Source organism: Paramisgurnus dabryanus, chromosome 22 (genome assembly GCF_030506205.2).
Source record: "Paramisgurnus dabryanus chromosome 22, PD_genome_1.1, whole genome shotgun sequence".
NCBI lineage: Eukaryota > Metazoa > Chordata > Actinopteri > Cypriniformes > Cobitidae > Paramisgurnus > Paramisgurnus dabryanus.
In genome coordinates this window covers 20804664-20819547 of record NC_133358.1, presented here as the reverse complement: position 1 = coordinate 20819547, position 14884 = coordinate 20804664, and the positions used below count along the sequence as shown (strand labels likewise).

The 14884-nt window shown below is 35.3% G+C and overlaps 1 protein-coding gene across 1 annotated transcript in view; it reads left to right on the top strand.

Annotated features, from left to right (window-relative positions):
• Positions 1 to 14884, top strand: part of flt1 (fms related receptor tyrosine kinase 1) — a 47316-nt gene that overhangs the window by 31479 nt on the left and 953 nt on the right. The window contains exons 14-29 of the mRNA XM_065258212.1: positions 2941 to 3087; positions 3181 to 3312; positions 4681 to 4787; positions 4870 to 5005; positions 5091 to 5195; positions 5576 to 5689; positions 6406 to 6494; positions 10534 to 10663; positions 10848 to 10945; positions 11021 to 11143; positions 11232 to 11343; positions 11437 to 11536; positions 12873 to 12978; positions 14222 to 14325; positions 14427 to 14490; positions 14567 to 14658. Of these exons, the coding sequence (XP_065114284.1) occupies positions 2941 to 3087; positions 3181 to 3312; positions 4681 to 4787; positions 4870 to 5005; positions 5091 to 5195; positions 5576 to 5689; positions 6406 to 6494; positions 10534 to 10663; positions 10848 to 10945; positions 11021 to 11143; positions 11232 to 11343; positions 11437 to 11536; positions 12873 to 12978; positions 14222 to 14325; positions 14427 to 14490; positions 14567 to 14658 (1759 nt within the window). The remainder of the gene's footprint in view (positions 1 to 2940; positions 3088 to 3180; positions 3313 to 4680; positions 4788 to 4869; positions 5006 to 5090; positions 5196 to 5575; positions 5690 to 6405; positions 6495 to 10533; positions 10664 to 10847; positions 10946 to 11020; positions 11144 to 11231; positions 11344 to 11436; positions 11537 to 12872; positions 12979 to 14221; positions 14326 to 14426; positions 14491 to 14566; positions 14659 to 14884) is intronic.

The window sequence follows — 14884 nt, the reverse complement described above, 5'->3', positions numbered from 1 at the left end:
TAATCAAACCTTAGAAAAATAAGGCTACTAACCAACAGCATTACATTGTATATTTTTAAACGTTTTGTTTAATTAAAATCTTATGTTTTAGCATATTTTATGTCATAAATTTTCTTTGGGGAGCCACACAGGGCATAAGATTTAAGGCCACGAGACCGAAAGTCCACATGAAGTGCGCCATTTGGGACAGGGCCACAGAAGAGTTGTGGTCAACTTCATACGACGTCACAAGCGCATGACATCAAAATACTTCGAGAGCGATTCAGGAGTTGACTGCTTTGTATGCTTTCGATTCGTTCTCGCAGTATTTTGATGTCATCCACTAGGGGTGTCCTCGACTAAGGATTTACAGATTCGAATCAGAATTGTCGAATCTTTCCATAGTCGACCGATAGTCGAATCATCTATGTTTGTGTGCATGGGTTGGGAGGGGCCCAGACCAGGTACAAATTGGTAACTTTTATTTTCTTTCACAAGCAGCACACATAAACAACTGTCTGATAAAGTGACCAAAACTGTCTTTCAAGTAATAAACGAAGACAAAACTGACAATGCATTTATATATATTTTTAAGGTAAAATGTAAGGCAACATTTGTTTAATTATTCCTCATAACATTTTAAAGCCACGATCTACAGAACATCATACAAAAATAAATTTTGATAACTAAACCTAAAAAAATAACAAAGGTGATCCTGCTTTGGAAACTCCGGCTACAATTAAGTGTTTTTATTTAATTTGGAGATAGCTCGTCAAAGCAGTCATGACAAAAAAAACCCGACAAATGAGAAATGACAAATAATTTGTGATTTTGACTGTAAATGATAAAAAATAAGCTTTATATACAATTCATTAAACGTTAATTTATAACAAGAAAAACACTGAAATTAATGATTTTATAGACACTACGCGTTATTATTTAGCACAGAAATACCTGCTTGCTTGCTTTGACTTTGATCATCTCTGTATTAACTTTAGATACAGAAAGACCTGATGATATTATTTATTTCAGGAATCTCTTTGCTATCATTTGTAAGTGAACACCGACCCACCATAATATTAAATCACAAGCAAGACATTCGTGTCAGGCAGAAATAGGTTCGGTGCAGATACTAGTTTCCGTTTCATCAACGAAATAAAAAAAACGGCTTACCTGTTTTGTACTTTAACTTTTGACAAGATAACCAGTCTGTTTTGAATACATTTTAAAAACTTATACTCGTCGAGAAACATCCGTTTTTTAATGTTTAGTTTGATGAACTCCTAAATATGAGACGCAGAGCACCTAGCCCGTTCGGCTAAATTACATGCGCAAGCATGGCCAGCACGCAAAAGCGCAACATCAATACAACGAAAAGCTATCCAAAATTTACATACTTAAATTAGATCAGAATTTACGTTTATAATAAATACAATTTTTTTCATAAAATAAGGTCAGAAGTAACAAAGTGCAGAACAAATATGCAAAATGCCTCAAGTGCACGGAAACAAAACACAAGCCAAATAGTTAAATCAGATAACCCAAAGTGATTTATAAATAAAATAAAATATAGAAATTATTAAAAGAACGAAAGGCATAATATAATTTGCCAGCTTTGTCTTTTAAATGTAGAAACAAAGAGGCAATGGTTTATTAACATATAAACCTCTTATGGACGACGTGTAGCCCGGTCACAGGGGTTGTTGGATTTATTAACGCATTTTAAAAATATTTTTTGAAAGCTGCTTCTTCACATATTATTTGCAGCATTATCATGATATGCAGTATATTAATATATTGTGAGAAAGCTGTTATATGTGAAATCATATAATGTGTGCACATATACGGCCAAAATTGAATGATCCTCATTTCATAACACATCTGCGACAATTCGACTGTGAGATTGGTAGTCGAATCAGGCTTCTCCTATCGATGCATCGAATCTTCGACTATTCGGGGTCACCCCTATCATCCACATGTCGGTTTGCGCGACACCATATGAAGTCGAACACACCCGTCGCTATGCTTTTTGTAATGACTAATCGAGAGAGAACAAAATTACGTTTTAGTCGCATAAAATCGGTTAATGGAAACGGCATCATTTCGCAATCGTTTTTTGTTGACATAAAGAAAATAACGCTAACGTTTTGGGCAAATCTTTGATGGAAACGCAGCTACTGTAAAACACTCTGATAGGCGCAGCAAAAAACATACAGCCGTGTGTCACCGCATCCTAAATGCCCCAGATAACAAAGGTGTGTTTGGCATCAGACCAATCAGTTTCTAACATTAAACGGCCATGAGAGAGATTTAAAAGCGTATTAGGAAAAGTATGCTAGCCAATCACTCTTAATGTCGTGTGCTGATCGCTCTGCACAGAGTGCATGATTTCTAACACGCCTAAACTCATAATTACGATTAACTTTATCACGCATACAGTATCTTCCATGTTTTCTTCAAAATAATTACATCTTTAAATGACGTAAACATACTCGGGTACGGATCATAAAGTGTAGTGTGAGGGCAGAGTTGGGAGAGGACAATCATACTCGGGTACGGTACGGTCTGCTTAAGGATATTATTGTGAGTACACCCTAAGGCTATCCGCTGCAAAGGAATAGCAGGCGTCCTTGGCCGGCTAACCCGGAAATATTGCTGGAGTCCATGAATTGCTAAATGTGTCATTAAGACAAACAGAGGGATTTTGCTGAATGGCACAATTTCAATGGCTGCAATTCAAACATTCCTGGCTTTAATCTGAAGTGAAAGAAATACAACTCACAATGCACCTCTGTAACAATAAAGGAACACAGCACATGTGCACCACATAAATCACTCAGTTACTTTATAAGGCTGTTATAACGATGCTAGTCAGCTTCCCAAGATAAAGCTTCCCTTGAGCTTTTTTGGTGTTGAACTGAATCGGTGCGAATGACCCTTGACCCTAAGCCCTTATTGTAGTTTTGCAGGCTCCTTTGTTGCTTCAAAACCTGAGCGATCATAACGTCAACGTAAGCCACTCGGTCACTCTTTATTGCCCCGCTAAGGGAATTCCTCATCCAAGTATCACATGGTATAAGGACCACAGCAAACTCCAGCAGGTGTCTGGTAAGTGGAAAATGTATTTGAGGATGTGAATGCACTAAATAAACATTTTAAAATAGCAAGAGTAGATGATATTAATAATTTTTTTTCATCTAGGCATCATGCTATTTCCCGAAGAAGGAACTCTTCATATTGACCGAATTACGGCTGATGACCAGGGACTTTATACATGTGAGGCCACCAATAAAAGAGGATCTGTGAAGAGCTCCGCCCACATTTGGGTTCACAGTAAGCTAAACTACTGAGAGTTAATTTGTTGTATGGCGAGCCTAGGCCTATAGTGTCAATTTGACTGACATGTGAGGTGATCAATCATGATTCAGGTTTATTATGTGGGCGCGTTATAGGGTTGGCCTTCAAATAACCAAACAGTTTTATTGATTAATCACTTTTAAAGTTTATGAAATAGATTTCAAAACTGCAATCTGCTTTTTGCTTACATCTCTCTTTGTAACATAAAGTTGCAGGTTACTTTACATATACAGTATATTTATGTGTTGAAGTCAAATGATTTAATTTTCAATTAAATTGTCCCTGGCTGCTTAAATGAAATATGGTGAAATGCCGCTACATCCAATAGCAAGGGGGCGCTCTCGTGCAGAAACTCAATATGCGCTGTAGACGAAGAACCACACACAGCTCCAGGAAAGGCTTAAGGATATATTTATATTTCTGTTCTTCAAACCTTTTCAGGTATTTTCATGATAATAAAGAATATGTATAATGATTATGTTTAACGAGTGTTGCTTTTTCAAATGCATGTTTTAAACAACTCAAACCAACAGTGATTTCAGATCGATAATGACTTTCTGATCAAAAGCCGTAGTACATGAAATAGCTGTGAATAATACCGCCTGTGCGATTCAGAAAAGTTATCCGCCACGTATTTTTTGTTTATATTGGCATTTATCGGAGCACCCCTAATTATCATACAGTAAGTTAAGCTTGCCGTTGTGAATTGGGTAGGGTAAGTTTTCATTACAGATTATGTAAGTATTTGCTTTAAAAAAATTATAATAGATTTTTAAAATAATTTTAGATTGATGCCTAATTTTATTTTCCTCAAAAAATGTGTTGAATTTAAATAGTATTTGGAGGACCCCTGGTAATACCACCACAGACCCCTAGGGGGCCCCAGATCCCCTGTGGCTCACAGTACTGCATCAAATCTATTTAATTTGCACCTCAGCTTGTATAATCGTTCCAATATCTTGATTTGATTTCAGATTATATGCATGAAATCTCCTGTAAAAAAAAAATTTCTTCATTTCAACATTTCTCTCTGTTCGGATGCTTCAGAGCTGATTTCAGACATTCATGCTGTTCAGGAAGGAAACTGTCTCCCATTTTCATTTCCCACAGATGGCCTCTGGTTCAACCATTTTACTGTTTCTGTCTATTAAAAAGGGGGTGGAGTCAAAGCGAATTAGAAAAAAATGAATCAGTCTATTGTGTCTACCTTCTCCGAGTACTACTTTTGGAAAGGGTCTGTCATTCATATACAACAAAAGAGAAGCCTTAAAAGGGCATTTTTTTTTTCTTTTCAAAGACATTTTTTGTGGATGTTGTGACAACACAGATTTATGTTTCCTGTAGGTTCCTCTGATTTTCTTTCGCTGGAGATCCCAACTCTGGCGTGTACATGCGTGGTGGCCACTCTCTTCTGGCTGCTTCTAACACTGCTAATTCGTAAACTCAAACAAGTGAGATATGAACATCTGTAATGTTAATGATGAATAGATAGATATAGGTAGAAAGATTAATACTTGTGTGTGCCCTTTTTAGCCAAACTCCATTAATGGGACAGCAGAGTACCTGCCAATCATCCTGCACCCAGGGGAGGAGCCTCTGACTGAGCACTGTGATAGGTTACAGTATGACCCCAACCAATGGGAGATTCCACGTGAACGTCTTAAACTGGGTAATATAGGATTATGTGTGTGTTCTGTAAATGTATAAATCTTTATACTGTGTATTGATATAGGTGTCATTGTTATTCTCTCCAGAAAAGCCCCTGGGTCGAGGGGCATTCGGGCAAGTAATGCAGGCCTCTGCTTTTGGAATCCGTAATTCTGCCTGCTGCACCACTGTGGCTGTCAAAATGCTTAAAGGTATTTTATTAAACCAACTTACAAACTGAGAGAGGTACTGATGTATGTATTTTTTAAGCATACATTAAATTATACCAGTGACCCTATGACAGTGGTTTACAATCTGGGGAATGCAATATGGTGCCAGGGGACATTTATTTCATAAATTAATGTTTCATAAATTAAGTGTAATTGAGCCTCAGAAAATAAGGCTACTAACCAACATTGCATAATTTAATATGTTTTGTTTAATTCAAATTTTAAGTTTTATAATGTTTTATGTCATCAATTTTTCTTTGGGGAAAATACACCATACGCAAGGGGGCCACATGCCATAAAAGTTTGAGAACCACTGCCCTATAATTCTGTGAATTGTTGTTTTATCTGTGTTGTTCCTGCAGATGGCGCTACGCCCAGTGAACACAAGGCTCTTATGACAGAACTGAAGATCCTCAATCATATTGGTCATCACTTAAATGTGGTCAATCTTCTCGGTGCCTGCACCAAACCAGGAGGTGTTAATGATTGCATCTGCCTATATTCAGATAGAAAATTATTTTAAAAACCTCACATTTCTGAGTTTTAAAGGGGAAATGCAAGATTGTGTGTATGAGTATAATATTATAAATACACTACCGGTCAAAAGTTTGGAAACACTTACTCGTTCTTTATTTGTATTGTTTCCACATTAGAATAATAATAAACTCATACAAGCTATGGCATAACACAAATATAACTGTTGGAATTATGTTGTGACTTAAACCATCCAAAATAAATCAAAACTCTTATATTTTATCATCTGAAGAGCAGTCACCCTTTTCCTAGAAATTTCTAAATCATACTCATGTCATTTTATAAAGAAGCTTCTTGACGTTTTACCTTAAGAGGAATTGTAAAGAATATTGAAGTAGTTTACATTGAATCTGGGTTTGACTGCTTTTTCTTCAATACTTAATCTAAAATAATTGTTTTTAAATAAAATTTTAGTGTTCTCATAACAGAAATGAATCTGTTTGGCACAGTAAACATAAAAGTAATTTAAAGCATTTTTTTAACCATACACTTTTAGATTAAACGATTTTTAAGATCATTGTTAACATTTCAGTCAAGTGTTTCCAAACTTTTGACTGGTATAAATATAGACAAAGATAGAGAAGAGATTCATTAATTCACAAACCAAAGAGTGCTATGCTAAATGTCATGTAATTCTCTTTCCCCTTGGTGTTTTCAGGGCCTCTGATGGTTATTGTGGAATACTGCAAGTTTGGCAACCTGTCTACGTACCTTAAGAGCAAACGAGAGGTGTTCCTGTTGAATAGGGTTGGTATATTTCTCCATCCATTCATCTGTGTACATAAAGTGTACATAATGTACTAAATGTCACAGTATTTTTAAATACAAGTTGTTGGTTTGTGGTTCTGTTGGTTTGATGACCTACATGTGCCTGCTGTCAAATTTATGACCTTCTTTCATTTCCTTTTAAAATGAATAGACCAGTGTTTACCAAGACAACAGTGTTTTACTTCCCTTTGTGTGATTAACAGTTTGTAAATCTAAAAGTTTTTCATTGTTTCGTTTATCTTGTGCATTGTAATGTACACATATTCATGTTTTTAGAGGAATTTGAACTAATGATAAAACTAAACATGAGTAGGTGAAACATCTAAGACTTCATAACCTGGAAAACTGTAAAAAGTCGATTAATTTTAAAATCTTTAAGTGAAAATGTTAAGTTGAGATATCCTACAATTAAAGTAATTTTTTAAGTAGATTAGTGTAAAAAGTATAATCAACCTATTATTTAAACAGGTTAAGCTAATTCAACTTTATTTTTTATATAAGTTACAGCAACTCATTACTAGTCACTGTAGCTGTAAAAAATGCACCCTTTTTGTCAAATCAACATATTGTTTTTAGTTGCATAAAAATATAAGTTAAACAATTTCAACTTGTTTTTTCAACTTGTTATTTCCAATTATCACAGATCAAAACTTAAGATCAATGGTTGAATTTACTTGCAAATACAAGTTGCTTAAAGTTCAAGCTGCAGTTTTTTACAGTGTGCAATTCTATTACAGTGAACTTTCATTTTTTTTACAGTGAAATAATAAGAAAAATTATTTTTTTTTAAAAATAAGAACGTAAAACAAAGTCATGAATCAAATAAGATAACATTTATTTTACTGTCCATACTCGCTATGTACACTGTAATAAATGCAGCATATATTTAAAACAACTTGGTTTTGCAAGTCAATTCAACCTACTATTTTAAGTTTTGACTTGTGATTAGTTGGCATAACTTATAAAGACAAATTCAAATTGTTTAACTTAATTTGTTAAAGGGGACATTTCACAAAACTTTTTTAAGATGTAAAATTAATCTTTGGTATCCCTAGAGTACAAATGTGAAGTTCTAGCTCAAAATATCGTATAGACAATTTATTTATAGCATGTTAAAATTGCCACTTTGTATGTGTGATCAAAAATGTGCCGTTTTTTGGTGTGTCCTTTTAGGGGGCACTGAGGGCGTACTCACACTATCCAAACCACACTCGGGCACGTTTAACCCCCAAAGCCTGGTTCGTTTGTCTAGTGCAGTGTTTCTCAAACTTTTTCAGCCCAAGGACCACTTTATCGTCCAATTTTTTTCTGAGGACCACCTAACAGAATCCCACTCTAACACGCTCCCAAAAAAAACAACAAAATAGGAAGGATAAGCTAAATTTAAGTTTAATAAGCAACTGTTTCAAGTCAAAAACTAATTTTTTAAACACAAATGCAATGCTATGTTCAGAAATTATTATATGAATTTTATTTCATTTGAAAAAGTACATGTGAAATGAGTTACAGCTTAATATGAACAACAAACTGCACATATGAAATAAAACTGCAATTAAACATACTGTAACAGCCTAGGTCCCACTTAATGTCATTCCAAAGAGCCATTAGTTTAAAACTGAGGTGGTGGGTATATGAAGTCTATGGTTGTAAATATGGTAACAATAAAATGTTCCCCTTCATGTCCAAAATCACTGAAATTACAGGGATTTTACACATGAAACAAAAACTAGTACATTACAAACTAATAGATCTGTGGATTTAAGCTGCTTTCAGTTGACGCTTGATCTTTTCTTTTGACTCCTCTTTGGTTTAGCCACCGATCCATTTTTACGTTATTAAAACAGAATGGCAAGAACTGATATCAGTTTTGCAAGTGCATTAAAAATCTATTTAAATAAGTGACGATTGTATAAACACTTGCCTAGTTTAGGTCATCTTTTTGCGGACCACTGGGGGGGTTTGGCGGTCCACTAGTGGTCCGCGGACCACACTTTGAGAATTACTGGTCTAGTGTGATCACTCTGTACCTTGGTTAATCGTGCCCTAGCCAGCTTGCAGAGGTGGGCTGGAGCCAGTGGCGGGACTAGAATTTTTTTAATGGGGTGGCCAAAGCTACTTTAGGGGTCCATTGTCCATGAAATAAAACGATGTGTACCATGTATCAAAAAAGCAGGAATGAATCTTATAATCGCTGATTAGGCCTACTTCACATTACCCACATAAGATAAATATGCCTAACTGCATGCATTACTAGATGTAAACATAATGTAAACCTTTCTACTGTATTTCTCACATCTGATTTACTGTTTGTTAAAGGGATAGTTCACCTAAAAATTGCAAAACAAATAGCAAAACACCATGGATTACCTGCAAAAGTGGTCTCTTGCTCAAAATCCTTGATTCATCTCTCAAAATATCGGTGTCAATAAACATGTCAGTGCCATCAGAATGACAAGTCCTTGTGGCATTGTGTACAGATAAGACAGTCAAATTGCTTAGTCATGTTGTCAATGTAGGTTACACCTTAGTGTACGTGGGAGTTTGATTTCAAGAGACTGGACAAGATTCACATTTACACTCATACTGTTTGTAGTTTACTCATTTGTTGACAGACCAGATGAGATCATCTGAATACAACTTTGTATACAAAGATGTTCCAGATCGATTCGATTTCGATTCACAAGCTATCAAATTGAATCTATTTCGATTTTCGATTCCAGTTCTCTGGTCGGTTTTTAAACTTGATTCACCCTCTTGAAAAAAGAGGGTGACATCTAGTGAAGAAGACTAGTAATTAGATTAACTTTAATCTAACGTTCAAAGTTAGCGGAAATAAATATATAAAAAATAGAGTCTGCTGTTTGAGAATCGATTTTGAAGCGACCATGTAAAAAAAAAACGATTAAACGAAAAATCTATTTTTTTGCCCATCCCTACAATTTTGTCCTTCCATTCATTGTCAGACATTGTAACATTGTGTTTTGCTTCGGCTATATAGACGGTTTCATCGGGCACACACGTGCATTGTCGCGGTTAAGCGCCTGGTCAGAATTTTTCCTCCGCTTTTTGTTTTTTTTAATGGTCTGACTAGTTGCTAAACTGAACTCTTGAACAAATACCTCATCGAAAATAACAACTGTTTTGGTTTCCTAGGTAATCTACGTGTTGTTTATTTTGCTTGTTATATAAATAAACTAGGTTTAAAGGACTTTGTTGTTATTTATTCTTAGCTGAGTTTTCCCGGAAGTTACATATTGACCACGAAAGCCGCTTGTTTATGTTGTTACTGCTGAAACCGTCTATATATATTTGTCAGTTGATGGTTCATAGGATGCACATTCATTAGATAAAGTCAAGATTTTCCTGGGAGAAATTTACCAAATACCAAGATTTAGAAAAAAAGTCTAATGAAAATGTATAGAAATATGCTTGACATACTATGACAACTTCTTCAGCCATTTTGCATGTAAAGACTTATGCTATGAACTAATGCCTTAATGTTGTGGGGGGGGGGTGAGACTATTCAACAAAGAACCTTTATAATACATTTTGATCAACATGACATAAGCAATTGATAATGTAGGAAAAAGCTGAGAATTGTTCATAATCATTTGCATGGATGTGCCGAAGCATTTGCAACTTCTTCAAAGTAATGAGAAACCGCTTTTTTGATGTGCACAAGTGACAAATGTAGTTTTGAGAATTTCAATTCTGATCTGAGAAATCTACCAAAACGACTGTATATGCAAATGAGCATTTCTGCACTGATTTCTGCACTAGATTGCAGTGCTGTGGTTGGATAGTGCAGATTAAAGGTCACGGTTTTTCTGATCCCATTTTTTAAATCTTAGTTAGTGTGTAATGTTTCTTCGAACATTTATACTAGTTCACATTTAAACCTGCATCTAAAACTATCTTCACGGTATAATTCAAGTGTGCTGATCATCATCATCATCATAATATCTGCTTTATATTCTCTCACTCTTTCTTCTCCTTACATTGTGTGACTTTTACTCAGGTGATGACAAAAGAGGAAGACAGCATGGAAGATGGCGGTCACCCGCGTTTAGTCAGTATGTCTAGCAGCCGAAGCAATGCCAGTTCAGGATTTAGTGAAGACAGAGAAGAAGATTCAGAAGAGGACAGTGGTGAGATGCCTTCACATGCATGTTAATTTTACTAAATAATTACATTTTTTTACCATCTTACACTTGCTGATCCATTGAGTAGAAATGATCAAATAGTTTTATTTAAACTCCCCCTTTAAGATTTAATACTACAGTTTAGGTCAATATGGTCAAGTCTTACTGTCCTAATACATATCTATCTCAGATTCTTCTCCTGAATCCAGCAGTCCTCTTCTGCTTGAGGACCTGATTTCTTACAGTTTTCAGGTAGCAAGGGGTATGGAGTTCCTCACGTCTCGAAAGGTAAAGAAGAGTCCACTTTGTGTTTCATGAATAGGTTGTAGGATTAGCATCTAAACTGAGATTTTGTGTTCGCAGTGCATTCATAGAGATCTCGCGGCCAGAAACATCTTGCTGTCCAAAAATAACGTGGTCAAGATCTGTGATTTTGGCTTGGCCCGAGATGTATACAAAGACCCAGACTATGTGCGCAAGGGAGATGTGAGTGCGCTTTGTTAAAATGGGTTCATTGTCAACAACATAATTGTTAGTTATGGGAGTTAATGTGGTGGTGTATTTTGCCATGAAGACACGGTTGCCGCTGAAGTGGATGGCCCCTGAATCGATCTTCGACAAGGTCTTCACCACCCAGAGTGATGTGTGGTCCTATGGTGTCCTTCTCTGGGAGATCTTCTCACTTGGTACTCCTTTTATTTCAACTTATTTAAGCATATGACTTTTAAGGACCTACAGTTAGTCCCAGTTTTAAACATCTTTTGCTGCGTATCATACAGGAGCATCTCCGTATCCAGGAGTAAACATTGATGAAGAGTTTTGCCACAGACTGAAACAGGGAACAAGGATGTGCCCACCTGAGTATAGCACCCCTGAGATGTAAGATCTCACATTTGAACCCTAACAATATAGAAATATTTATAGGATAATTGAATTATAGAATTGGTTACACTTTACAATAAGGTTGTTCATGAATTAGCAAACATGAACTAACAATGAGCATTTCACAATATAGATGGTTTCATCCGACGCATGACCGTTGTCGCGGTTAAACGGACGTTACACTTTTTTTGAAAATATACTAATTTTCCAGCTCCCCTAGAGTTATACACTTGATTCTTACCGTTTTGGAATCCATTCAGCTGATCGCCAGGTCTGGTGCTACCACTTTTAGCATAGCTTAGCATAATACATTGAATCTGATTAGACCATTAGCATCGCGAATTAAAATAATAAACAAAGAGTTTCGATCTTTTTTCCAATTAAAAATTTGACTCCTCTGTAGTTACATCGTGTACTAAGACTGACGGATAATTAAAAGTTGCGATTTTCTAGGCAGATATGGCTAGGACTATACTCTCATTCTGGCATAATAATTACGGTCAGGACTTTGCTGATGCAGGCTGCAGCAGGCGTAGTGATATTACGCAGTGCCCGACAATAGTCCCCTGCTATTGAAAGTTACTAAGGGGACCATTTTCGGCTGCTGCGTAATATCATTGCGTCTCCTGCAGCCATGTTACAGCAGCAAATTCCTGACCGTAATTATTACGCCAGAATAAGAGTATAGTTCCTAGCCATATCTGCCTAGAAAATCGCAACTTTTAATTTTCCGTCTGTCTTAGTACACAATGTAACTACAGAAGAGTCAAGTTTTTAATTGGAAAAATATCCAAACTCTTTGTTTTTTTTGCGCGATGCTAATGATCTAATCAGATTCAATGGATTGTGCTAAGCTATGCTAAAAGTGGTAGCGCCAGACCCAGAGATAAGCTGAATGGATTCCAAAACGGTAAAAATGAAATGTTTAACTCTAGGGGAGCTGGAAAATGAGCATATTTTCAAAAAAAGTGGAATGTCCCTTTAAGTCTGGTCAGAACTTTACTTCGGTTTCAGTTTTTTTAAGGTCTGACTAGTTGCTAAACAGAACTCTTAAACAAATACCTCATCGAAAACGACAAATGTTTTTGTTTCCTAGGTAATCTACGTTTTGTTTATTTTGCTTGTTATATAAATATATTGCTTGATGTAATTTATGCTTAGCGAGTTTACCGGAAATTACGTGTTGACCACGAAAGCCGCTTGTTTATGTTGTTACTGCTGAAACCGTCTATATTCAATGTATCATAGCTGATTATACTAGAAACCAAATATAAGCTTTTAAATTATTTAAGCTTTAAAATAAAAAGCAGTAATTGTGGTATTTAAATTACAGTTACGGCATCATGTGCGCATGCTGGGAAAGTAACCCTGAAGACCGGCCTTCATTCACAACTCTAGTGAAGATACTAGGAGACCTTCTGCAGACCTGTGTCAAACAGGTACACAAGCACACATGGAATATAAATATATGTGACCCTGGACCACAAAACCAGTCATAAGGGTACTGAAACTGAGCTTTCCATTGATGTATGGTTTGATGTATGGCAGGGATACAACTATTTGAAAATATGGAATCTGAGGGTGCAAAAAATCTAAATATTAAGAAAATTTAATATTACCAATGATAAATAGGGGAGAGTGGGGGCGGAAGTACCATTTTTCAGAAAAACTTAATTTTAAAAGATAATGTTATAGACAGAGATATATTTTGCTGTTGTCAATAACTCTAGTCAATAACAATAAGTGTGGTCTATCAATACCAGGTGGATTTAAAAAAAAATGTAAAACGACTTCAGTATAATTTTATTTTAAACAAGTAGTGAAATGTTACTTTTGACCCTGTCAGCAGGGACGAAAGTAACACACAGGTGGGTCAAAAGTAACACAACAAAACAAGATAGATTTTTGTGTTACACTTTTTTAATTAAATATACATGACTATGATCTCATTAATATGTAACTGCAAACATATTTTGTCATTTATCTTAGTAAAAAATAATGAAATTACAATTAAATTTTTTTTTTCAGATTTATCAAATGTTTTAAAAGCAACCAACAGAACAAACTTAAATTGTTGAGAATAAAAAAAATGAACACCATGAAAATGAAATTAAATCCAATTAGAATAATATAATTTTTTTAACATATACAACAGTATTAGCAACGGGACAAAAGTAACAAGTGTTACTTTCGACCCGACAGGATCTCCTCACATTTAAACTCGATTTACTTATATTTTGAAAAACTCGGAGAAGTCAAACTTCAGGACGTGTTAGGTCATTAAATAACCTGTAGATTGATCAGTATTTTAACACATGAAACCAGAAACCCAACGCGTTATAAGAAAAAAATGACCGCTTTAGGAATTTACTTATGGTTAAAAACACCTTTCTGGATCTACGCGCGGAAAACGGTGAGTAAATAACGCAATATTTGTCAGCTCTGTCAAGGGTTGTGTGCCTAAGATGCTGTCATAGTTTGGGATGCAAATGTTATCAGGGCTTGGAAAAAATCACTTTGTAACTTTCGTCCCGCGTTATTTACGTTAGGAAATATACAAAATATCTTCATAGAACATGATTTTTACTTTATATCCTAATGCTTTTTTTGTATTAAACAAAAATCAATAATTTATTGTAGGCTATTGCTTTTAAAAACTCTTAAAAACTTTATTTTTTCTAGGATGGGAAGGATTATATTCCACTAAACACTTTTATTTCCGGGGAAAGCAACATGGAGAATCTTCACCACACAGACACAAACCAGAAAACTCCTGTGACTCTGATGTACACGTCTGTCTTAAAATATTTGTTTATGCAACAAATTAAATATATAGCTTTTGAACTGACTTAAATGCTGAGTAATATAATTTTCTTGTGTATTTCAGCAACTCAGAAAAAATCAAACCTTTGAACACTTTTGAGGAAGATTTAGGCAAAGTAAACCCTGATGTAAGTTTTTGACACATCATCCCATTAAAACAAAGTTATGAACATAACATAATATCTTTCTTATATTTATCATCAGGACAACGAATCAGACAGTGGCATGGTTCTTCCGTCCGAAGAGTTAATTCAGGTGAAATGGTCGGACCGATTCAAAGCCAAAAATATCACCAGGTAGGCGCCGTGCACTCAGAAATCCACATGATAAACTATGCTAACTTACTTGTTAATGCTTACTTACACTCTTAAAACATCTAATGTGTTGTTCTTAACTAGACACGTCTCAGTGTTATTTTTGGAACAACACACATTTTCTGTTGTTCCTTTAATTTATTTGAACACAAAATGACACATAATGTGTTAAAATAAAACATAATGTGTTAAACAGGATCACACAAAA